Source organism: Seriola dumerili, unplaced genomic scaffold (genome assembly GCF_002260705.1).
Source record: "Seriola dumerili isolate Sdu_G_001 unplaced genomic scaffold, Sdu_1.0 BDQW01000056.1, whole genome shotgun sequence".
Taxonomy (NCBI): Eukaryota; Metazoa; Chordata; class Actinopteri; order Carangiformes; family Carangidae; genus Seriola; species Seriola dumerili.
Window position 1 is genome coordinate 4,499,825 of NW_019174311.1, and position 24,509 is coordinate 4,524,333.

General features: G+C 41.7%; 3 protein-coding genes across 5 annotated transcripts; 1 reads left to right on the forward strand and 2 right to left on the reverse strand.

The window, feature by feature from the left end:
- Window positions 1-589: 589 nt before the first annotated feature.
- ca6 (carbonic anhydrase 6) lies at window positions 590-5,692 on the forward strand. The gene is made up of 10 exons (XM_022741558.1): window positions 590-769; window positions 1,299-1,478; window positions 1,871-2,019; window positions 2,615-2,710; window positions 3,483-3,549; window positions 3,921-4,078; window positions 4,255-4,381; window positions 4,509-4,592; window positions 4,688-4,720; window positions 4,847-5,692. The coding sequence occupies exons 1-10, from the start codon at window positions 679-681 to the stop codon at window positions 5,479-5,481; spliced, it is 1,620 nt and encodes a 539-aa protein (XP_022597279.1). The 5' UTR covers window positions 590-678; the 3' UTR covers window positions 5,482-5,692.
- A 53-nt stretch (window positions 5,693-5,745) lies between these two features.
- slc2a5 (solute carrier family 2 member 5) lies at window positions 5,746-12,873 on the reverse strand. 3 transcript variants are annotated; one of them, XM_022741560.1, is made up of 12 exons: window positions 12,815-12,873; window positions 12,608-12,706; window positions 12,351-12,511; window positions 12,127-12,251; window positions 11,883-12,035; window positions 11,612-11,737; window positions 11,320-11,507; window positions 10,971-11,081; window positions 10,735-10,836; window positions 8,304-8,376; window positions 7,965-8,092; window positions 5,746-6,164 (listed from the first exon to the last, which is right to left on the reverse strand). In XM_022741560.1, the coding sequence occupies exons 1-12, from the start codon at window positions 12,857-12,859 to the stop codon at window positions 5,940-5,942; spliced, it is 1,536 nt and encodes a 511-aa protein (XP_022597281.1). In that variant the 5' UTR covers window positions 12,860-12,873; the 3' UTR covers window positions 5,746-5,939. The 3 variants fall into 3 exon arrangements, with proteins under 3 accessions (XP_022597281.1, XP_022597280.1, XP_022597282.1); XM_022741559.1 differs by having other exon boundaries at window positions 8,304-8,379; XM_022741561.1 differs by lacking the exon at window positions 12,815-12,873 and having other exon boundaries at window positions 8,304-8,379; window positions 12,351-12,402; window positions 12,608-12,699.
- Window positions 12,874-17,489: 4,616 nt separating this feature from the next.
- Window positions 17,490-22,816, reverse strand: gpr157 (G protein-coupled receptor 157). The gene is made up of 4 exons (XM_022741736.1): window positions 22,201-22,816; window positions 19,582-19,795; window positions 18,836-19,030; window positions 17,490-18,278 (listed from the first exon to the last, which is right to left on the reverse strand). The coding sequence occupies exons 1-4, from the start codon at window positions 22,575-22,577 to the stop codon at window positions 18,057-18,059; spliced, it is 1,008 nt and encodes a 335-aa protein (XP_022597457.1). The 5' UTR covers window positions 22,578-22,816; the 3' UTR covers window positions 17,490-18,056.
- Between the last annotated feature and the right edge of the window lie 1,693 nt (window positions 22,817-24,509).

A 24,509-nucleotide genomic window follows, 5' to 3' on the forward strand; every position in this document is an offset into this window, starting at 1 on the left:
TTTACTCCTGGCTCTCATGTTTTCAACTCACAGATATCTTTTTATCAGCAGCTATCTGAATTTCCTCAGAATGACTCAAGGTTTTACCAGCAAAGAGTGAGGGTGTGCCATGGTTTCCTGTTAAACTTCCCAATAACAAATTTATCAACAATTGTTTCTGATGTTGAAAGAAAGTGCTGAAATGTAAGAACAGATGGATAGGCTAACTGTGATGCTCATACAGGAAGCCAGCAAGATAGACGGTCCTTATATCCTTGTCTACATACATGCGCTAATGCCCTTCAATGTATTCCAAGGTCAAATATGACACACAGCAACTTTTGTCCTCCAGGAGAAAATAAATGATTTGTTTTTGGGTATTTACTTGACATGATTACCTGCAGCATTCATTTGGCAATGAGAACCCAACAGCATACAGACAATGATGCGTTTTTTGTTGTTGTTGTTGTTCACACTGAGATCAATTTTAAACCCAAGCTCTATGTAAGACCACATCTCAGATTAGACCGTCAGATAGTCAGTAAGAACTGACTTTGGCTGACACTTTGGGGCCGCTGAGAAGAGCTCTGGGCGTTTACAGCAGAGGTTTCAACGCCTCCTCTCACTCGCAGTTTAAATCCAGAGAGAAAACCCTCTGAGAGGTGTCAGTGTCCTGTGTGACGGAGCAGAGGCGCAGCGATGGAGTTTTTCCCTGTGTTTGTCTCCGCTGTTTTGGTCTGTGTTGTCACTGCTGGGATTCCTCATGATGGGATACACTGGACATATACAGGTAGGTTATTTCATCTCTCAACATCCTGTCTTTTCATTTTGTTTTAACTGAAGAAACATTAAACGTGACTGAACTGGGTTCAATTTAAAGGTGCTGGATGCGTAAAACTTGCGTGACGACCCAGTGCTCTTTTTTTTTTTTTGGTTTACGAGAAGAAAAAGACGCGTTTTTTCCAAGTCGTGTAAAGATTATTTTAAAACTATTATAGCCATTTGGCCACTGGGTCTTCTGGATGCCAAATACCTGGCATGGAAGCAAATTATATAGTGTTTACAGCGCGCGCAGCTAGTAAATAACTTGGAAGTGAATAATGTAGGAAAATACACATCTGTTTCAACAATATCCAACGGAACAAGTCCTGTGCGTGCCAGCCATAGCCAGCAACCTGTGTTTTAATCCTCCATAAACAAGGGCTAATGTAAACAGCAGCAATGGTCTGTATAGCATCACTTTATCACAGCCCAGTGCCATCGTTACTAAGTGGGGGATTTTTACAGTGCGATAATTGTAGTTTATTTTCTTGGCACAGAGGGAGCTTTGGACCAGATGCACTGGCCAACCAAGTACCCTTCATGTGGCGGGAAGAAGCAGTCCCCGATTGATATCCAGCGGCGCAGCGTGAGACACAACCCAGACATGTTACAGCTGGAGCTCAGCGGATATGATGCTCAGAAAGGGAACTTTCTCATGTCCAACAACGGGCACTCAGGTAAGAGAAGCCAGCAGTATGAAAATGTATGAATGTACCGACCTCAATATTTACTTTGCGTCAAAGGACCAGACTGAACTACAAATCAGACTTAGTTTGACTGCTCACTAGTTTTCAGTGTGTGTGCAGAGTTTCACTTTTTGCTGCTCCTCAGGCAGCCACACTTTTCTATATGGTAGAATTAGTACATTCTTAAAAGTCTCTAATCACATCTGTATATCTTTCATCATTGTTGCATGCTAAACCAATGGCTGCCCGGAAGATGGTAACATAAAAAAAACCAAACTATTCTATTTATTTCAATTCTATCTATCTGTGATTTGTGTGGTGCCTCATTTATGTTTTCTCTGACAAAACACTTAAACATCTCCATATCTTTATGTTTCCATCAGTTCAAATCGACCTGCCTCCCACTATGAAGATCACCAAAGGCCTCCCGGGAAAATACACAGCTGTCCAGATGCACCTGCACTGGGGCGGCTGGGACCTGGAGGCCAGCGGAGCAGAGCACACCATAGACGGCATCCGTTACATGGCAGAGGTTGGCTTTAAAAAAGATGAACAAAGACACCAGCTGCACAACACAAGCTGGTGCACCACTGCATGCACAGTGCAAACACCCTTCCTACGTTCAAGTCTGTACTCAAGCAGACAGATGTCAGCTTGTACATACAGACCTGTCTAGCTTTTGAATGCTAAAGTGAACATGAGTTACAACTATGTGAGAAAACCACATATGAACAGAAAGTATTTTACTTCCTCGGTTCGCTCCGACAGTGTAGAGCAATGAAGTATGATAACAGATCGTCAAAGTATGAATGGACTTTTATTATTAAGGAAACAGACCTTTTATACATCTTTTCATTTGGAAATCAATCCTTCTCTCCTCTCGGCCGCCTACTTGCAGGTTTATTGGACAGAGGATTTGGTTTTTCTACCGAATAGTTTCCTGCTAATGTGTCTCTTTGCTGCCCATCAACCAGTCTTAGTTTGCATGTTCTATAACTTAAGATTTGACTTAATGTTAAAGTTAATCAACATTTGTATATTGTTGCTCCTTAGTAAAGAGCTTTGTGTTTGGTTAGCGGGTCATTGGGCATGTTTTGGTATCTAATCTGTTCTGCATTGTCTTCCAGCTCCATGTTGTCCATTACAATTCTGACAAATACAAGAGCTTTACTGAAGCCAGAGATAAGCCAGACGGGCTGGCAGTGCTCGCCTTTTTCTATGATGTACGTAAGCCACAAATACTTTTCTTCCCCTTCCTCAATGTTCTTCTTTGTCTGAACACCAACTTGTTCAACATCCACACAATGCCAACGCTCTTTCAGATAGATGACCGTCAGTTCTTCTATAGCAACTTTGGGAAATGAAAAAAAGTCTGCGGAATGAAAAATGATCATTTGCCAAACTCAGTGTCCTTTGAAGTGTGTGAAGCTTTGTTTTGGTCATCCTGCCGGGTAAAGGCTCTATTGAGTGTCCAGCTATGAGCTGACATATTGAAGGAGTGCTTGTTTCCAGACGAATGCTCTGGATCAGCACTCAGCTGTGGGAGGTCATCGCTGCAGCGATTAGTTAGTGCTATTTGGACAAACCCATTTAATGACAAATGATTCAGGATCATTGACGAGGAACTTTACAGGAAAATTTTTATTATACTTTGGGTCTTTGGGTGGATGTTGTGGCCGTCCCTTCCTTCGTTAATGATGAGATTGAGGTTGGTTGCCAATATCTGGAAATGTTGTAACGCTGCTTAATAATAGGGCAGGAAGCACAGGACAGCACAGGATATAAGTTATTAGAAATAATAAAGGTGAACATTAAGATTATTGCCCAACCTCTCCATTGTAAACATCTTTCACAGTTTACAAACTGACTCTGGTTCACTAACTTTATTATTTAGGTTTATAAATCGAGCATTATAGTTAACGAATCAAGTGAAATTGTTCTGTTTTGAAAGAGCCTTTTAAGCTTTAAGTTTGACACTTTGTTTTTTTTCTCCAGGATGGGCATTTTGAGAACACTTACTACAGTGATTTCATCTCCAACCTGGACAAAATCAAATACACAGGTGAGTAACTGCGACACCACACGGGAATTTAAAGCCCCCCATGGAGTTTTCTTGTAAGCAAACAAACGTCGTGTTTATACACACTCACCGTGTGTATCCTTCAGATCTAACAAATAGACTTCAAGACTATTTTTTTTTTAACATTTTCAAACCTAAACTGTTTACATCTATGTTTATTTGCTAGCAGTCTTCGTCCAACCCAGTATTTTTTGGCATTTTGCCGCAAATCCTGTGAGCATTACGGTATCTGCAGATCTGTGGAACAGTGTGTCCACCCACAGCAAACCACACATTAAAAAGAACCAAAAAAACTCCACGCTACTAGACCTTGAATTGAGTGAGATAATGTGACTGTCATGCGACCCTGACAGATCAGTCCATGAACATATCGAGTATCGATGTGCGCTCCATGCTCCCCGAGAACCTCAACCACTTCTTCAGATACCAGGGCTCCCTCACCACCCCGCCCTGCTACGAGAGCATCCTCTGGACTGTGTTCGACACGCCCATCACTCTCTCACATAACCAGGTACGGCAGACAGAAGAAAAACATGCCAGTTAATAAAAAAATGTAAAACATTCAGCTTTTTACCAGACTGTCTCAGTTTGAAAGAAACAGGCTTATTTAGAACATTACGTCTTGCTATGTGTCATACGTTTCTCTTCCTTTCTCTCTCTCTCTCTCTCGCTCTCTGTTGTGTTCAGATCAGGAAACTGGAGAGTACTCTGATGGACATCAACAACAAGACCCTGTGGAACGACTACCGCATGGCTCAGCCTCTCAACGACCGTGTGGTGGAGTCTTCTTTCCTCCCACGCCTTGGGAAAGGAAGTATGTAGCATGTTGTTACAGTGTGATTACACAAAAGGGAAATATCTTTTATTCCTCAGAATTTATGTGGGACATGAGTCTAGTCCGTGTCATTTTCATTCACTTTTTGTGTTTTTTTTTTTTTTAGCATTTTGTCGGCAAGATGAAATTGAGTCCAGGCTGCTGAAGATCGAGGGTCTGATAACTTCTCTTGGGAAGCACATACACTCAGGTACGTGAGCTGGTAGTCGTAAAGATGGCTAAATGTGACATGAAAGCTCTCGTATTTACATTCCGGTATTTCTCTCTCTTTTTTATTCTCTCTAGGTGGACACCGCAGCACAAGGCCTTCCAGAAATGGTGAGCACTTTATTTTCATTCTGACTGAAATATGAGATTTAACTGTTGTTTGTAAATGTGGATCTATGAGGATGGGAGATGGATGTTTCTTGGTCTCCAGTCTGATTCTGGCTTTTCTGTCTTCAGAACCTCGCGGTCTGTTTCCTCTGGTGCTCAACTTCCCAGAGAAAGATTCCGGTAGTTACGCTTTGGCGCGCCTCAGCCATCCTATGGACCTCAACTCCTTCACTGTCTGCATGCACGTCCTGCCTCGGGTCGAGGGCATCCACACCGTCATCTCCTACGCCAGCAACGGCAACGACAATGAGCTGATGATCTCCATCGGTGAAGACAGAGATGCGAGAGAGGTGGGCCTCTGGATCGGCAACGAGTTCGTCAACCTGCCGCACAACTTCAAGTCCCACGACTGGGCCAACTACTGCATCACCTGGTCGTCCCACACCGGCGGCGCAGAGCTGTGGATCAATGGCATGGTGGGGGAGCAGCGCTACCTGAAAAACGGTTACACGATCAGCCCTGGTGGTGTCTTCATCCTGGGCAAAGACCAGGATGGATTACTGGGCATCTCTAACGCAGACGCCTTTGTGGGTAGGTTGACTGATGTCAACGTGTGGGACTATGTGCTGACCACAGCAGATATCCGGGACCAGATGTTATGTGAGAAGAACAGCACTGTGGTGGGAAATGTGTTCAGTTGGGGAACCACTGGACTTAGCCTGTATGGGGGGGTGCAGCTGGAAAGTCAGTACAGATGCTCCTGAAAAGGCTCAGCTGCTTCTGTTTGTATGAGCTTTAAAATGTTACAATAAACCAAAATATCACTGCTGATGGTTGGGATTTAACATGGTTATGTCGTATGTGATGAAGTATAAAATGTCTTCCAGGCACCTGTAAGTCAAAATTTAATACAAACTATATTTCATAACTCCAGCTTTGTATTGTATTCATATCTTTGCATCATCAATAAAGGCTTACAAGTGACATGTTGGTTTGTTTAATGACTCAAACACACATTCACACTTCTATAAGCTTGCATGTAGTGCATTGAACTGCACAACGATCTTTTATTTTCTTATTGCAACAGGCTCAAACAAAAGGAGACTGTACAAAGGTTCTTTGTAAAATAAAAAAACAAAGTCTGAATTAAACATTTCCAGTCTATTACCATCCCCCCCCCCAGAGTGAAGACTTCCTCTCCTCTGAATGCTATCATTGCTCTTCAGAAGGCCGTGACCTTGATTGCATCCTCCAGACTTTCTTTGCCCTCTTTCAGTGGCAGATCTCCGTCTCCAAGTTTAATCTCTACTTTGTTCCTCTTGGCGAACATCTGGCAGACCTCCAGGAAGGTCTTATTCTTGGTCTCTGGGACCACCAGCCAGATGTAGACTAGCGTGACCAGACAGATGAAGGAAAAAATGATAAAGCTGTAAGGGCTGAGGCCTCGCTGTGGGAGAGGGAGGAGAGGAAATGTCATCAGTGTGTACTCAAGATGAAAGGCCTGCAATAAATCCTCCTTTATAAAAATTACAATGTTGAGTTTTTACTGAACCTGTTTTACAAAGGTGTTGATTCAACTTTATGGTCATTTTGGAGGCTGCAGTTTGCGGTGCTGTTGAATTGATTTGCGTTATGCGACCAGGTTTTTTATTTTGTTATTTTGTCTGTCTCTGCCTCCCTGTGTAATGTAGTATGTGTTGACTAGAAACAGCTGGTTGGATGGGACCAGGAGTGGTGAGGTGAGGTGACAAGCTACTTTTATTGGAATGCTCTGTTTTGGTTTCTGTAACTCAGACACATTCCTCCTTGTTTGCTTTTTGGTCTGAAGATGAAGAATTGAAGGGAAGTAAACAGGACACAAGCATAATGTTTATGTTTATATCATGAAACGACGTCACCAAGCCCATTAGAAGAGACACAATGACAAAACTGCCCCCAGTAAACAGGGACTGATGATATTCCTGCTAGGAAAGCACAGGGGAACTTCCTAGTGTCAAACTAAACTAAATAACTACAACACCTGTTTGAGTGCAGTGACACTGGAAAACTGTAAAGTGAATCTCAACCTTTGTTATGCGAACCTCTGAAGATATCGATAAAAAGAAATAACAATTGCTTATTGGGTTAAAAATGAAGTGGTTTCTACGTTTCTAAGTAAGATTCACTGTTCTTCAAGGCTTTGAGGAATATTTGCTTGAGGCTTGCAAACCTTTCCTTGGTGCCACTTCACAACAAGAATACCCTTATAAAGGATTTATGAATGGTTCATAACTAGTTTATTAATTTGGCTGTTAATACTTTATAAATCATTTATAAAACACATTAGATAAAAAGGCCAACAGTGACCTGTTGCTTGCCAAATAGTGAGCCCGCATGTATCTGTACTGTTGAGCCTCATATCTCATTAGTTACTGAGCTTTCTTTGTTTTCTCCATCATCAGCCTTTGTAGCTGCTGCTTTGTGACATATTTGTTCAGTTACTTACTATTTGTTGAGCCGTATTGTGAAGTGTAAAACACGTCACCATTTATTAATGAGTTACCAGTTATAAATAATAGTAACTCATTAATAAATGGTGATGTGTTTTACACTTGACTTCACTTTGTTTTGTTCTGTCAGATTAAAGCCGCAGATGATGAGTGTGATGGCCGTACCAGCAGCCACACATTGAACCAACCAGTGTCTTTTAGTTCAATTTTTTTGGTATTAATTCTTTGACAGTTCTGATTGAGTTTATTTGTTTCAGTACTTTTCCCCAGTTAATATGGTGTAGCGCTCTGCTGACATGTTTTGTGGTTATTATAGTTTGTTTAAATGGTTATGTTTTAGTCTATTCTCTTGTGCGTCTGAATGGACTGATCAGCCAGTATATAAGTTTCCCCTATGGCTCAGTCAGTAAGGTCAGTTTGTGCTGTTAAGTTCACTTCTGTTAGTACTTGAGTTTAGTTCTGTTGCGTTGACCTCTTTTATGGGCCCGGCATTATGGTTTGAAGTATTTTTGTTATTCCTTTTTGCTTTTTGTAAATGAAAAACCAACATTATTTTTCCAAACATTCCCTGTGTCTCTCTGGTCCATCAGCTCGGTCCCTGACAATGAGTATAAATGATCGCTGTACAATAAGGATGTTGAGTAATTTAGTGAACTGCCTTGCTGGTTACACTTAAAACATCTGTAACTAATTTCGTTTTTAAAATAATAAACTTTTGCTCCCTCAATGTAAGAGCTCTTAGAAATTGTGTAACTGACCTCAAGGAAGGGGAAGACGAGGCCGACAGTGAAGTTGGAGAGCCAGTGGACGGATCCCGCGACCATGAAGGCGGCGGGCCTGGCCGACTGCCTGAACATCTCAGTGGTCACCACATAAGGAATGGGACCTGCAGAGCACAGATGTGGTCAACCAAACTGCAACCAAAACACACACCGGCACTCCTCAGGCCGGAGGATGCTGATGTCTCAACCAGCTAAGTGCAGATTTACATCATGTATCATTACATGTCTGGTCACATCCAAACAACACTTCAGCTAATGGAGGACCCTGCTGTAATCGGTGTGTGTGTAAATAACCACCGGTGGGGTCAGACTCACTGGGTCCTATGGCGTGTCCTATGACGTAGATGATGACACAGGTGATGCTGATGTATGGCATCCACGTCACCGTCTCCTGTCAACACAAACAAGCAGCTACATTTATCATTATCCTGTCATATGGAACAATTAGCTGCTCTGTGTGGGAGTCCATGTTACAGGTTTTCACTGGGTGGATATTAAAGTGCCTGTTCTCTGCTCTTTTCTTCACTGCTGTTGAAAATGATGCCTGTCTGAAAATGTTTGATCCAGGTTAGATTACAGGGTTTCTGGAGGGCTGCTCTGGTTTTGTGGTCGTGTCTAATGGTCAGTGTCTCTCATACTTCAGTTGTGGGTGACTGTTTTATGTCTGACAGTAAAAGGTGTCAAGTCATCGTTTTATTTTACAGACCAAGCTGCCAAGTGTGTAATGTGTGCCATTACAGAGAAGTGCATTGACAGAGACACAGTTTCTGTTGTTTTGGCTTTGTGCTCAGTGCCCTGGAAATGACTGAAACAGTGACCATGAGGTCAAAGTGCTGACTTTTGGTTTTAAAGGGTGAGTTCATTCCTTCATGGCGACAGCTAACTCATAACCCTTTGTGCGCATTTTTCTCTCTTTTGCCAGCTGCCCAGTCCCAGAGCTCATCATTTCAGATTGTAGTAGTCCTGAGTGTGTTCCTGCCTTTCTCCATCACCTGATCTCCACACATACCTGCTTCAGATTCCCTCACCAACTTCCTTCTATGTATACACCCACCCCTTATGCTGCATTCAGGTTATATCGGAGATATCATAATTACATATCTCAGACTTGTAAGAAGCACTTGTGTCAACATCCAAGTCATAAACAAGATTGGGAGCTCAGAATTTTCTGAAACTCGGCACTTAATAAAATGGATGTAGTTGAAAACCAAACAAATGTGGATGTCTCACATCAGCCAAACACCATCCTTGCACAGTAATCCTCATACGACCAACTTAAACAATATATTTTTCCCATCTTCACCATATGCTGTGAATGCAGCATTAGTCACAGTGTTGCTCTGTGTTGTTTATTGCACCATCGCTGTGGATTGATATTATTACATCCTCCTCGTCCTCTGGTGCTGCCTACCTTGGATTTTACGTGTTTGCTTCTGCCTTATTAGACTGTCTTGTTTTTTGACAAATGTTTTCTGACCAAGTAAACTTTGCTTTTACTTGACCTGTGAGTCCTGTGAGTCTACACTCTGTGTTACTGAGCTGTGACACTCCCAAATTACAAAATGTAATCACAGGATAGAAATCACACAAAGACAAATGCTCTATGCCCTTTAGGAACGTTCAAGGTTGTTTATAATATGAACTAACTGCAGGTTAGCTAACACCAGGTAACATTATGTAGCCAGTTGCCTACGCATCAAGGAGAAGCTCGTAGAGTTCTCCATCTCCAGCCAGACCAGGATTTGGCTTCAAAGTCAGACTGGGAAAGAAACTCAGCCTTGGAGTAATTCACTGGGACCGGCTACATGAATGACACAGACAGAGCTGGTAAAAACTTATGGACGTTTTAACAGGCCACCCACCAGCTGACTGGGGTTAGTCCCCATGGCCAGTTCAGTCTCATCTCTTTCTTTGTCAGGGCCTTTTTAGATTCTGGAAGGTCGCTTTCACCTGAACGCTGCGCACTGCACTGTGTCATCTTGTGTGTGGGCAATGCCTGTGGCCTTTTAACTGTGGGATGGGCCGATGGATTAACAGGGAGGCACTCACATGCACTAAGATGCACGCGCTGCCAGACCGGCTACCAAAACAAAGAACAGAGAAACTCCGATTACGACACACACAGAGGGGGTGTGACTTCATTTTCTGCTCTTTACTAATGCATCATAACTCCACTTTACATAAAAAATAGTTGTTTGCTGCTATATTGTTGTTTAAAATCTTGTTTACAGAACCGTTGAAGACCTGCCTCCAACAGTTTAGGCCTGGCCAAACATCACCAGGGAAAATACGAATTGACCTGGAGTTCTGTGGGTTGAAGACTTTCATTTGTCCTGTACATTTTGGTCCCTGGAAATTGAGGGTTAAAAAAGGTCCTACAGTTTTGCTTTGGATGTAAACACCTTCAATTCAAAGCTGAAAGTCACTATTCTAACCTCATAGTCACTGTTTCATTTAGAATACAATGTGCTAGAGAACTGAGCACTGTCCTTGCCTGGACTTACAGTCTGCACTCTTTATTCCCAATGTTCGACAACAGATCAATGTTCTATTATCAAAAACAAACAAACACATAATAAATCTGTCTCACAAATCTCCTTTGACTTAAGTCTCAACAAATCACATAACCTCAAGGTTAAGAAAGTGACATGCAACAGATCATTTCTTTGTGTGCTGAGGCACTAGAGGGCAGCAGAGTGACATGTTGAAGGCATGAGTCACACTGAAGCTGACACTGTTGTGGTACCTGGATTTTGAGAGCCACAGTGAGCAGCACACAGGCTCCACAGCAGATCCCAAACCCACAGAGGAGGAGCAGCCGTCGCCCTGAGGCCTCCACGATGAACACCTGATGTGACAAATTCCATGTTAAGACCTATTGTTTCCTGCTGATGTGATCAAAACAGACTTTAGACTTCACCTCCTCCCCTCAGATGTTTCACTATTGTAGCTTTTCGAAGTTGTGATGAACAGGGTACCTACAGCAGCTATGGTCATGAAGACATTCACTGCTCCTGTTCCCACGGTGACGTACTGGATGTCATTCTGCTTGACTCCTGCAGTGGCATATATGCTGTCTGCATAGTAATAGATCTGAGGAGGGAGAGGGACATGCATTAAAGTTAAAGAATTAGCCAATAGTTGGAGAACTGGATAAAAACATGAGGGAAATGAATGAATTCAAAACACTGAAAGACCATTTGATCTTGATCTGCTGGAACAGAACAAGTTGCTGTTTAAACAACACACTCATCTGGAGTTAGATCTGTAACAGAGGTAGTGCGGCCATCAGTGGGTTATGGACAAGGACAACTGGACGGGCACATCTCACCGCGTTCACCCCCGACAGCTGCTGGCCCATGTTCATGATGATGATGGAGACCAGCTGCCAGCGAAGAGAGGGCTGGGACAGCAGGCTGAGCACAGACAGGCGGCCCTCGGCCCTCTCCGACTGGTCCTCCAGGTGCATCTCTGACATCTCTGCATCCACGTCATCCCAGCCACGCAGACGCTGCAGCGCTAAGGCCGACAAAACATGCAGAACACTGTAACATGCATTTTCCGCTGCTTGATTTTATTCACCAGCTTCTCCCTCTGTCTCTCATCTCCTGTTTTATTCTCACCTTTCCTCGCTGTCTTCTCATCTCCCCTCTGGATGAGCATGTACCTGGGGCTCTCAGGGAAGAAGGGCAGCAGCAGGAGCTCTATCAGTGCAGGAATACCAGTCAAACCCAGCATGAGGGGCCAACCTGGATACAGATGGAACAGAGACTTATATTTAAACCAGTGGGCCAAACCAAAAAGCTCTTCCAAGTCCCCTAAATCAGCTTCCAGGGATGTACAACATCTAACCAATAAAGGATGAGTAACATTTACTACTATGGCAGTCAGTACCTGTGCTGTTGCCCAGTATGTTTCTGATTCCCAGCACTTGTGCGCTGAGGATGCCAATGGTGATAAAGAGCTGTGGTATGATGCCAAGGGCTCCCCTCAGGTTTTTGGGGGAGAGTTCACCCAGATACATGGGCACCACGTTGGACGACAGACCTGCAGACGCGAAGAGATGGGTGAATGAAATCAGACGACTTCTACTTTTTGCTACTCCATGTAAAAAAAAAAAAAAAAAACAGTATCTGACCTGCACAGATTCCCACTATAAACCTAGCCACAATGATGATCTCATAAGACTTGGCAATGTCACTGACTCCCATCATCACAGCAGGGACGATGGAGAAGATGTTGTTGAAGAGGAGGGTACCCTTCCTGCGTTTAAAGAGTCATATTGGACAAACATACAGTTTTAATTGTGCATGAAACATGTGACGTATCTGCTCTCAGATGGGGCAAAAGATGCCACATTACCTCCCTAGTTTGTTGACCAGAGGAGCCACCATCAGAGAGCCAAAGAAGCCTCCTAGTGGGTACATGGACACAGACAGAGACCAGAGCAGAGTCAAGAAGTTGTCCTCCATTGGCCGGCCGTAACGCTCCAGGTAGGTGGTGTTATAGAACTGCTGCATGAACTACAGAGAGCAGAATAATACTGATAAAAAAAACATCATTCCATCACTGACACTGGCCTTATTACAGTAAAGCTTGTGTTTCTTTGCTCAGGTTACCGGTGATGGAGAGTTGATCACAGCCACATTATATCCATACTGGAAGGATGACCCAAACGCAGATATGAGTGTTGCCAGTGCCAGGACTGCAGTTAGTCTCTGTCAGGGAACATCAGTGAAACCGCTTCTCACTGTTCTTACTCTGAACAGACAAAACAAGACTTGAAATGTGATGGTGGTGATAATCACACCTGGATTGTAACTCACCCCTCTCCTCTCCACAGGCTTTCCCCAGTCCTCATTCACTGCCATGGCTGTGCCTGGACTTGCCGTCACTTTCAGCAATAATAACAGCACACTTTGTTATTACTGCACCACTGGATCCTGCCTGCCCTTTGGACACGAGATCAGAGAGCATAGCAGTGGTTTACAGCTTGGCTTAAGTTATCGTTTTTATGTTGCTGACTGTTCAGGAAGTTTTGTATGCAGTTGCACTCCAGATATTAAATGCTGCCTTGGGCTGAATATTGATGTGTGGTGCTTTTATTGCACTGCACTTTCCACTCAGTTGGTTCAATTGATGAGATCTACAGCTGTCATTAGAGGCTGGAGTTATATTATCATCAGAGTGATAAAGTCAGATGAGCATCTTCATTGCTTATCCACCGACAGGCTGGATTACACAACAGGTTTTATTACAAACTGACGACACAACGCTGAAATCACAAACAGCTGGCAAAGCCCTCAGTGTTGATCCTTGTGTAATTTGAAGGATTTATCGTTTCTCAGGCTGAAGACAAGTCATCTCAAGCTGATTATGGAATAGACTAATTTTCTGCAGAAACGCCACAGCTGCGAATCTCTTCTTATGTTTGCTTTTGTCTTCGATTTGTCATGTGCTGCTTTGCCTCTTATCTCTAAAGCTGAGTCTGTTTGTCAATTCGACGGCCCTCAGGCTGTTTGTTCTTAAAACTGGTTGTTATTGGCTCAGAGGACGCCTCACTGTTAAAACTAGGCTAACAAATACAGTATGTCTGTGAGCAGATAAAGCTGGTGGAATAACTACAAGTCATAGCTATGTATGCTCAGAGCAAAACGCCAGAAAAGATGCAGTGTTAAGTAAGAGTTGAATATTTCATTCAAACTTGATTCAGTAGTCTATGCTTGGTGCATATAATAATTGTATTTTTTTGTATATTATTTCTTCATGAAAGACAGTGAATAATAATAATAATGATTATTATTATTATTATTATAACGTATTATTTATGTAACAGTATTCGTCACAAAGTGCTTTAAAAGAAAAGTAAAACCAGACCAAAGGAAAATCTAAAGTGAGCATCATAAAAACTGTACAACAACAGCATAATAAAAAACATCTCAAATCAACATTATGCAGAAAGAGCTAACAGTAATAAAATATGTAAAAACAATAACAAGGGATAACACAATATAAATAAAACACAAATCGGACATTATTAGAAATGCGTTTAAAGAAGAGATTTAAAGGAAGTGAAAGAGTTACAGTGTCTGATTTGAGGTGAGAGAGAACTCCTGTGCCCATCTGGTACAAAGGCTGTTGGGCTGAAAACAGCAGGGACAATGATGGAAATGAGTCTTTGACTTTATTGTTCAGTCCCTGACAAAATGTGATATGTTGTATTCTGAAATATAGCTACTGGAGTAAACCTAAACCTAAGAAGTGTAGTTTTAGATTTAAAAATATGCCAAAAATTCCAGTTGAATACACATGGTACAAAAGACATTGAAATTCCAACTGGCAGTGTTTTGTTGAATTTCTTGCTGGGACAGTTTTTACTAAATTTAGCAGAAAAATTAACATCAGCTATTCAGAGGAGTGAGACCTCATAACATGAATTTTGGGCCAAATGACAGAGCCAATCTGCAGAATCCCTCAATAGGATAATGCATGTAAAGTCACATTTAGATTACCACATTCTTTCCTTCTTGCACAGAATATCACGCCACACACCTACAATGAAAAAACACTGAGACGGGGTCATACTAAAATGAATCCAATAAATGTTGCATCTCATGGGAAAGCATCCAGAATGGAACTGGGACGTCTGCCATCAAAGGATGATGTTCATTCAGAGACAGATATTATTACAGTGTAAACTGGGACGCATGAATGAATTTAAATTCTGAGTTGTTTTCGACCTGGTGGCCTTCTCCATTGTGTCAATAGATTTCCTTTCCCCCCCTTGTTTTTGGTTTATGTGATGGGATCTTTAAATAAAATGTCAGGAAGTAAAGGGCTGGTGGAGCTAATGTTGTTGTTAGTGGTCACATCTCACCATTCAAAGAAGGAGAAGAAAAACATGTCGCATGTAAAGAGCAAGTGAAAAGTGCAGTTTCACTTTAATTATTTAACAAGACTCAAAGTCTGTGTGAGCGCTTTGAGCTAAATGCTAACGTCAGCATCCTAAAATACTCTTCATGACAATGCTAACATGCTAATGGTAAGCAGGTATAGTGTTAACCATGCTCACCGTGTTAATTTTGACTTCATTATGACACTAGAGGGAAATTGGTGGATCACCATCCACCGTGAGGGGATATTAAAAGAGTATTCCATCGGTTTAGCTTTGCTCTGCTTTTGTTGGACTCACGATGGACAGTTTAAAAAATGTATCATCTTTTTCTATTGCACACATACTTTTCCTTGTCAAACTCTAGTGCCTATAGTTTCCAACAATGTTACAACATGTTACCACAACTTAATTGCCAACAGGCTTTATACAACTAACACTACCGGTTTAGTGTTCCCACTAATGCATTTGATAATGGGTGCGTTTGATTAACAGTAGGTGTCCGAATGATCAAGTATTGACAAACTGACAATAGCCCCCCCCCCCATCATCAAAGTTGGCTTAGGGCCCCATTAAAGGCCAGGCCTGTTTAGCTCATGTAATAAAGGACCTCAAGTAGAATATGTGCAGTTGTTGCATTATTGCCAGCAAACAGCAGATGGAGCTAAGGTCGTGGTTGGTGTTAGCATCTCACCATTCAATGAAGGAGAATAAGGAAGACATGTCACATTTAAAGTGCAAGCGCAAAGTGCAGTTTCACTCTAACTGTAATAGCTTCCTGCCAACGTATTCACAAACTGAACAACCCTGGAAACCAACCAGAAACCTCTTTCTTATTGCTTGTAGTGCTTCTGATGTTTTTTCTGTTACATGTGTAAAAACGGTCCTGTCACTTATAATCTAAATATCCTACTGCAGCTCTGACCCATTGCCTATTAGGGGCAATGTGTTTGAGAATTGGCTCCTAGAAGCACTGATTCAGCCAAATGAACAGCCTGTGTTGTTAAAAAAATGTCGTCCATTGACTTGACTGGTGAATGGTCACCTCCTGCACTATAGTACAGTCCTGTGGTACTCTTTAACTTAATGAATTAAGTGGGCAGAGAGCCAGCAGAGGAGAGAACAGAAACCCCTTAAGTGTTTCTATCGGCTCCAGTTACTACAATGTCAGCCAAATCTCAGAACCGACACAATGGATTAATTCCTATGAGAGACTTCTACCCGCATCAAGGACACAAAACTGTTCACTGGCTGTTTTTGATGTCATCAGCATAAACAGGACCCACTTCCTCAATTTTCCCAGACATGGTATCTGGGGTTCTGTCACTGTTACTGATGGTGCTGAGAGACTGAACTCTACTCTGTGTGCCATTACTTTAGACCAGAGGTAAAATTAGACTGAAGGAAAACTCTTTATCTCAAAGAAAACTGTGTACTTATGCTTTTAATATTTTCAGTATAAACAGTAAAAGTCCCCATGTTCTGGAAATGATATATGGGAGCTGACTGCCTTCATAAGAGTACAGAGTTGCTCATGGACGGACTGAGAGACATATAAAATGTCCCCCGCCTCCTACGTAAGAGGCATGACTAGAAACTCTCTAAAAAGTCATTTTGTGTGTTTGTTGTTGTTCTGTGTCAATTAGTGGCCGTTTTGCATCTCTTCATGGTCATTATGGCCCATTTGCAGTTTCCCTTTTTTGGCCATTTTGCACCTCTGTCTGGTGGTTTTATGCCTTTGTAGTTGCTCAAGTAATTTTTTTTCTGCAAGAAATGTTAAGTCACTTCAAACAGAGGCTTTGGGTCAGGGGCCTCTTGGCCTCTTGGTCTTACTTGCTTACTAAACGTACTTGGTAGGCTCATTCAGTAATCCCTCCTTGGTGTTGTTGCAGTGTAATGAAAAGTCTGCCTGACATCTTATAAAGGAATGTTACAACAATACCATCCACTTTGCATTGACTAATTCAACAGGGACCATTCAATAACCATAAATCCACTCACCATGATGCCACCAACACAAGACTAACTAAATAAGCTGTTGCCCTCTGAGTCAAACAAACAATAATCACTTGAGGAAAAGAGAAAATTGACTGTCAACATGGTGAAATTTCTCCTTCCTCACCTTTGGCAACAATCACCACAGTAATGAATTTTATTTCAATGTAGCTCATCGTCTCAGGGACAGGCTCATTAAAACTCAGTGGATCTTGAGACAATATTTAAAAGACCTGAAGGAACTATAGGAAGTGGCGTTATGGTAATTAGGCTGGTCGGGCCCAAGATGAGCCCCGTGAGGTTCAGTGGGTTCATTAGCTCCTTGTTGGTATGCATTCAGCCTGTAGCCAAGTCCGGCGAGCGGGAGCCAAAAACAGCAGGGGTCAAAAGAGAAGTGAGGCTCATGCGACAGGCTCGGGTTGCAAGGAGGAAGGATGGCATGTGATGATAGTTCATGCATCCTCCTGACCACAATGACAGTAATGATGCTGAGTTCATTTTGGTGATGAGTCAAATGATTATGGGCTTTTGCAATTACTGCAAAAAAAAACCCCATTAGGCAAGAAGGAGATAACAGACAAATTCTACTAGAATGTTGTATATTTTAATGCAACTCTGGTGTATGTATTTAAGTGAACTGAACAGACAGAAAACTGTGCCCATGTCATCTTTTGATTGACTATATTTCAAGAGATGGTCAGATGGAAGCAGGTTCCTTGCAAAACTTATAAACACACCCAAAGTCATATTGGATATACACTGAAAATTTTTTAAAGTTAAATAGCAGAATATATTAAAGTGATAATCTTTCTAAAAATCAAAACACATTTTAAATATGTTACTTGACTGTAAAAACATGAACATAACTGCAGCTGTGTTTGGCCATGTGACCATGTTTCAAAACATGTACAAAGATCGACTTAAAGTGAAATGGCACTTCAAAGGTTTCATATACAGCACATCTATAAAACCACAGTACGAAATTGATCTGTATGTGCAGTTTATGTCACATTCAAAATGCTTGACCAAATGCTGGCGTACAATCAGGCGGCATCATCCTCATCGCCCAAAGTGCAGGCATGTGACTTCTCCTGTGACAAACATGAGCATGCACCAGCGCTTGAGAGGCCAAACCACCATCGCTCCCTTAATGTCAGCCTTTGTCTCCCTTCTCTCAAGTATCATCTGTCAGTCCCGGCTCGGCTGGTGCTGTCTTCCTCTCTCAGTGTGGACGCGTCCTGTCCCGGCAGCAGCCTGTGACGGGTGTCGTGCGAGTGCTGCACCTCTGCTCGACACTTGGAGCGGCAGCAGCAGAGCGTGGTGCACAGGCGTGAGCGGAGCGGCTGAGTGAACAACACAAACATGATGCAGTTGGCTGCTCCCTGCGAGGTGTTGCCAATTCCCTGTAGAGTGCAAACAGAAGTCTTTGAGAGTGGAGTAGCAGAGATGGATTGTTACATTGGAATAATATGTCCCTTCATGGATTGATTATTGATTATTAATGATGATGAGATATTGAATACTTGCATTTTACTACAATATTTGTTTTTATTAACAAACAAAACATATTTCCTTAAGAATTGTTATATATTATATCAACAAATAAAAATATTTTACACATACTTAAAGTAACAATAAAATGTAATAAACTGTCTGGGAAATTATTACATCATAATGTTTTTTAAACCCATTTAGAGGGGCAGTTTCTGCATTTTAAAAAAGCTATTGTGCTACTGGTCAGATGTAAAAGTTTCACAACATCCTTACTTTAACAACATAAACTAATGACAGTGCACATGTACACTCACACTTATGAGCTTCATACACACAAAACGACTCATAAACAAACAAAAGCTGCAGGAAGAAGCTGCAGTAACAGGAAAAGTAAACTGCAGAAGAGTTGACACACATCATCAAAACTGGTCGTCATTGCTTCAAAAGAACCTCTATGTGCACTCACATGCAGGGTGACCAGCACTGGGCTCTGTCTGGCTGGAGAGCCCGCTAGCAGCAGTATGAAGCGCACTGTGCTCCAAATGCGCAGGACGATAAAGATGACAGGAATAAGTGTTAGCTTCCTATCAGCCATGGAGGAGAAGGAGTGGGCTGGAGGCCTGTGGGCCAAAATGGGACGGTACTCGGACAGGGCAGCATGCTGCATCAGACCAGAGTTCATGATCAAAATCAAATCTTATAAAAAGGATGAAAACATGATGTAAAAACACAAATAAGAAGGAAAATGAAAAGAATGAGATGTGTCATTGAGGATAATGGACAATCTTCTCACAACATGGTATCTATTTGAGGCAGACCTGTAGCTGTATGATAGAGAAATGAAAAATAGAAAATTAAAACAAGTAACTGCAACTTTTTTTTCTGTGCTCTTTGTTAGCTTCATTTTAAAAAGTTTTTTTTATTTCTGTGTTCTGAAACCTAAAAAATGTGTAGGAGGGTTGTGTAGCTATGGCTGTGGGATGTGTCAAATATTTATGTATCTAATATTGTTTATTAAATACAGAGAATGAAATTGAAGTTTCTTCAGTCCTGGAAATGTGCTTGTGTGGGTGGGGAAACAAAAGATGTACATGAGAAAAATTAAACATGGAGGGATCAAAATAAAATATGTACATGATTCTGCTGCTGATGCAGATTGCACCTGGTGTCTTAAGAGCTAGCAGTAATTTTACTCTGGGGTTCAGTCCTCACCGCGATGTGGATGTGCCTCTTGATCAGGATGTAGAGGACGGGCAGGGTGAGGTAAGCCAGGAACTCCCAGATCTTTCCGGTCAGCAGCATCCACAGGACCCGGTCAGGAGTGTGGATCCTGACCCAGCACCAGCCCACGGACACCTCTGATGCGTCGTAGCCAATCTTGTTTAGGGACACGGCTGCAACAGTGATGATCAGAGGAACACCCCAGCTGGACAAAAACACAGGGTTTAGAGGACTGAACACAAAAGTCCTCAAAAGGTCAACTTTCTATTTTTAAACACACAGTTCGTATGCAAATGTTTGGTGGGTTCAACAACCACAAATATTGCAACGACATGTGACACCATGTGATAGATTATCCTGCGCTTAAGGCTTTTGTGTGTTACATAGTACGAGCTGCAGGGTCAGTTATAAAAATAACAGATTTCAGCACTTTAAGAAGCTGTGTTCACCCTGAAGCAGCACCTCTCTACTCGCAGCACCCATTTGAAATAACACTTCTTTCATCTTTCTACATCTTTTCATGGCAATACATGGCAGATCATTATAAATACCCCTATGCTGGATGCCTTGTTGTGTGTGTGTGTGTGTGTGTGCGTTCGTTTGTGCGTGTGCACGAGTCTCTATGAATGGCTCTGCTGTGTGAGCTTCATTTCAATTGAGCATCTGAGAATTCACGAAAAACAAAATGAGAACGACAACCACAGACACCGTGGTGAGGCGCACCCAGGGGTGAAAATGTTCCGTGTCCAAAAATAGATCAATTATACAGCGCTACACCACAGTGAATCAACTCCCTCCTTACATCCTCACAATCAACATGGACAGCTCATTAATGTGCAGGAGGAAAACCAGCACAAAGGATCAAACACGTGCGCCGATTCAGAGCTTCAAAATTAAAGTCTAGCTTACAATAAAAACAAGCGGCTTGCGAACCCCTTTAACAGCCTTGTAATATGTGTTTGTTCAACCACGTTTGGTCAGGTGTTTATCCTGAGAAACGCCACCCAAACGAGTTCTGTCGCTGTGATTTTTAACTTTTTTTGTGTTTGGTGTACGTAATAAAAATTGAATCTAAAACACATGCATGATATAATCCGTCAGCTCATCAGTATTGAGAGATTAATTGATTAAAAATAATGAAATATGTCATAACTCCAATAAAATTCTGCCTAACTATGTATGAAGCATCAGGCATAATTACAGTGAATATTCAATCTGTTTAAACTAAAGATGAATATATATTCTTAATATTAAAAACTTGTTTTCCCTGAAGGTAACAGTGTGACTGAGTCTTGACGGGATGCTCTCAAGAATCCCCCGGCTGTGGAACAAATGAAAGAGCAAAAATGATGAAAATGAAAATGTGACGGTGAAATAAATGTTACATAATCTTTCTGTATTTATACGTCAATTGCAGTCATCTCCAGTATGAGCTAACTTGTGCTAGTTTATTAAACACAGATCGGGGTGAGGGTGTATAAAATCATTTGTAAAGCTCTGAGTGTTCCCAGGAGCACAGGCTTCAATAAATTGTCAAATGGAAAACCTGATAAACCAGGCAGGAAGGGCCTTGTTCAGAGAGGTGACCGAGAACCCAAAGGTCCCTCTAACAGGGCCTCAGAAGTCCCCTGCAAATATGAGAGAACCTGCAGGAAGGACGAGCATCTCAGCAGCTCTCCATCAATCAGTCCTTTATGAGAGTTAGCCAAACGGCATTAACAGGACTCTGAGGGAAAAGATTCTCCAATTGTCCAATAATTGAACTACAAACACTATGTCAGAAGGACTCTGAGCATGGCTCTGAAAAAACTTAAAGTTGAGCAAAACAAAACGGTTTTGAAGTGGTTCAGACCAAATATGACAGATGAAAACAGTTTATTAGTCCATAGTGCATGATTTTGAATCTAAAAAACTAGGTAATGTTCATACAAGTGAGGGGACTCCAAGATAAAGATGAAGTTGGTGTGAAATACAGCTATAGGGAAGAGGATTAGGGCCACATTTGTTTTTAATTCTGACTTTAATCTCAGAATTGTGAGAAGAAAGGCTGTACAACAGCACAGCCAAACGAAGTGGCTCATCAACTGGACTAATGTGGCTATTATTGTTTATTATTTATTATTACCTATTATTATTACTAATGAGCTGCTGGACACCTGAATTTCCCTTAGGGGATAAATGATCTATCTATCTATCTATCTATCTATCTATCTTCTGATTTCAATCTGAATTCTGAGATTAAACTAGAATTCTAAAAAAATTAATTCACATGTGGCCCTAATCCTCTTCCGTAGAAATCAACATGAGAAAAGTGTTGGGAAAATTGTATAAATCCTGTTGTCCACGCTGCAGACACTTTAGAGACGGTCCCTAACTTCAGTGAGTCATTTCCCTTGTTTACCTTCAGCTTCAAAGTTCCATATGCTACAACACCAGCGCGTGAGGTAAAAGTATCACCTGCGCAGCATCAGTAAAACTTTATGTGATGAACAAAACATCTGGTGCGGATTGATGACCTCACTCATTAATTATTGAGATTTAAATCCATCAAACCGTCTTCACCACAGGTGCAGCCACAAAGAGAAGTACGACCACCCCACGTCTACTTACCTGACCAGGTGGAAAATCAGCTCCAGGCTGTCGGCGACTCTCTGACTGGACCTCACGATGAAAACGTACAGGTAAATGGCTATGGCCACGGTCCAGAAGAAAGAGCTGGTGTTCGCGAAGGTGGATACTGCTCCTTGAACGATGCAATCCACCGAGTCGGTCTGGAAAACGCTCCAGACTCCGAAGGCGTAGGAGACGGCGGAGAGCCAGTCTGACACCGAGAGGTAGACCAGGAGTCTCCTCGGAGTGGTCCTCAAGTCGGACCAGATAATGTAGGTGAGGATGATCAGGGACGAGCCCACAAACGAGAGCGCGCACGAAAACAAAACGACCACCTGCTCAGACAAGTAAACAACCGTGTGATTTCCGCTCGCCATCGTTTGCTGTGATTAGTAGAACCGCTGTCAGCTCATCGATAAGATCATCTCGTGTCAATCGTGCTACGGTGTTTGCCAACAGACTAGTCCACCACGTTGTTGTTGCACATGTTAATATTAGCCTACCGCGGTGTGTCCGCGCTGTTTCCCTTTAAAACCAGGCGACACTGAAAAATTCGGGTCCAGCCTTATGACTTAAACTCACTTCTCTGCTTTAAGGCGGCCAAACAAAAGTTTTCTCTCCGGATTTAACCCCTCCCTCCCCGTGACAACCCGGAACCCAAAGCAGAAGTCACAGTCAGCTGGTAGGAGAGACTCATATGGGACTATTCTTGGCTCTAATGATGTTTACTGGTGTGACCTTAGTGAAGCTGTTGCATTAGAGCTTGTCAAATAGGAACAGATGACATCATGTTAAAAAAACTTTCCCATTCCAGACATGGTGTGTATATAAGAAATGACCCTGTTATGTCACCTCTCATTTCAAGCATGTACATTTAGCAGGGAAGTATACAATACATCTAATGTTTATTATTACTACTATTATTATTATTATTATTATTATTATTATTATTATTATTATTATTATTATTATTATTATTATATTTTAATGAAATGTGGCCCATTCCTTTTTCAATCTTGGCAATAGAAATAATAACAATACAGTTTCTTTATGTACAGGGTAATGAAGTACTTTACAAAATGCAAGATTATCAAATAGAAAAGTAAAAGAAATAACAACAAGGGTTAAAAATCATCACAACACAAAGAGAATCAGAGAGTACATACAAGCTTTAAAGTAAGACAGGGTAATAAATGAGTACAAAGTGCATTTGACACAAGGATCTAAAATTGTAGCGACAGCAGAAATGTCAGCTGTAATGCTGTAAACTAGACTTTTGAGTTTTATTCCTCACCAAAATATCATTAGGACTGCAACTAACATATATTTCAATAATTTAAAAAAATTTAATTTCATTATTTATGATTAGTTGAATAATTGTTTGGTCAATAAAACGTCACAAAAAAGCGAAAGGCAGCCTTTAATATTTCTCAGAGCCAAAGGTAAAATCTGCTTGTTTTGTCCAACCAGTACTCCAGATCCCAAGGTGTAAAATCCACTGTTATATAAATCAGAGAAAGTGGCAAGTCCTCCAGTTTGTGACCTGGAAGCTTAATCATGGTTAATCAACTATTAAATGGTTGCCAGTTAAACCTGAATGAATTGACTTATCATTTCAGCACTAAGTAATTTAAAGTATTGTTAACATTAAGGTTTTCAACTGAGCTTATTATATTCCCCAGCTCACATGAAACATCAGATTCAAACAGTTGGAAAACACTAGAACATATTTCAATTTTAAAAAGCAGGTCACAGTAACACACTGCATCACCCAGCCAGCATGTGAGCTCTCCATTGTAGGACTGAGATAGTCACCCTCAGCATTCTCGGGTAATAAAGCCATTTTTAAATGGAAAACACACATTTAATTAAAAATTTCAGCTGATGGTTACATTTTGCATCAAAGTACATTTTCTCGTTATCAATCAGTTCGTTGGGCCCACAGGCCGTAATAAAGTATTTAATTGTTGTGACATTTTTGAGTAATGAGGATTGTCTGCCGTGCTTTGTGTAGAGTTGCTGTTAATTCCTCGGTGTCTTTGTGAGTGCTTGGTTTACCGCGGAGCTGAGGAGTAGGAAGATTTAAAGCCATGAAGCGGTGACCTTGTGTGAGAGCAGGACTTTACCGCTTCTGCATTGCTGCAGCTCAGAAAAACTGCAACCCCTTTATTGTGTTTACAGCAATGCAGTGGCACGCTGGTCGTTTTCCAGCAGCCTGCTGCAGACACATCTGCATTTACCGTCCGAATCATCCATCACCAACATTCAATTTTACAATACACGATTACGTCAAGTATTAACAATAAATC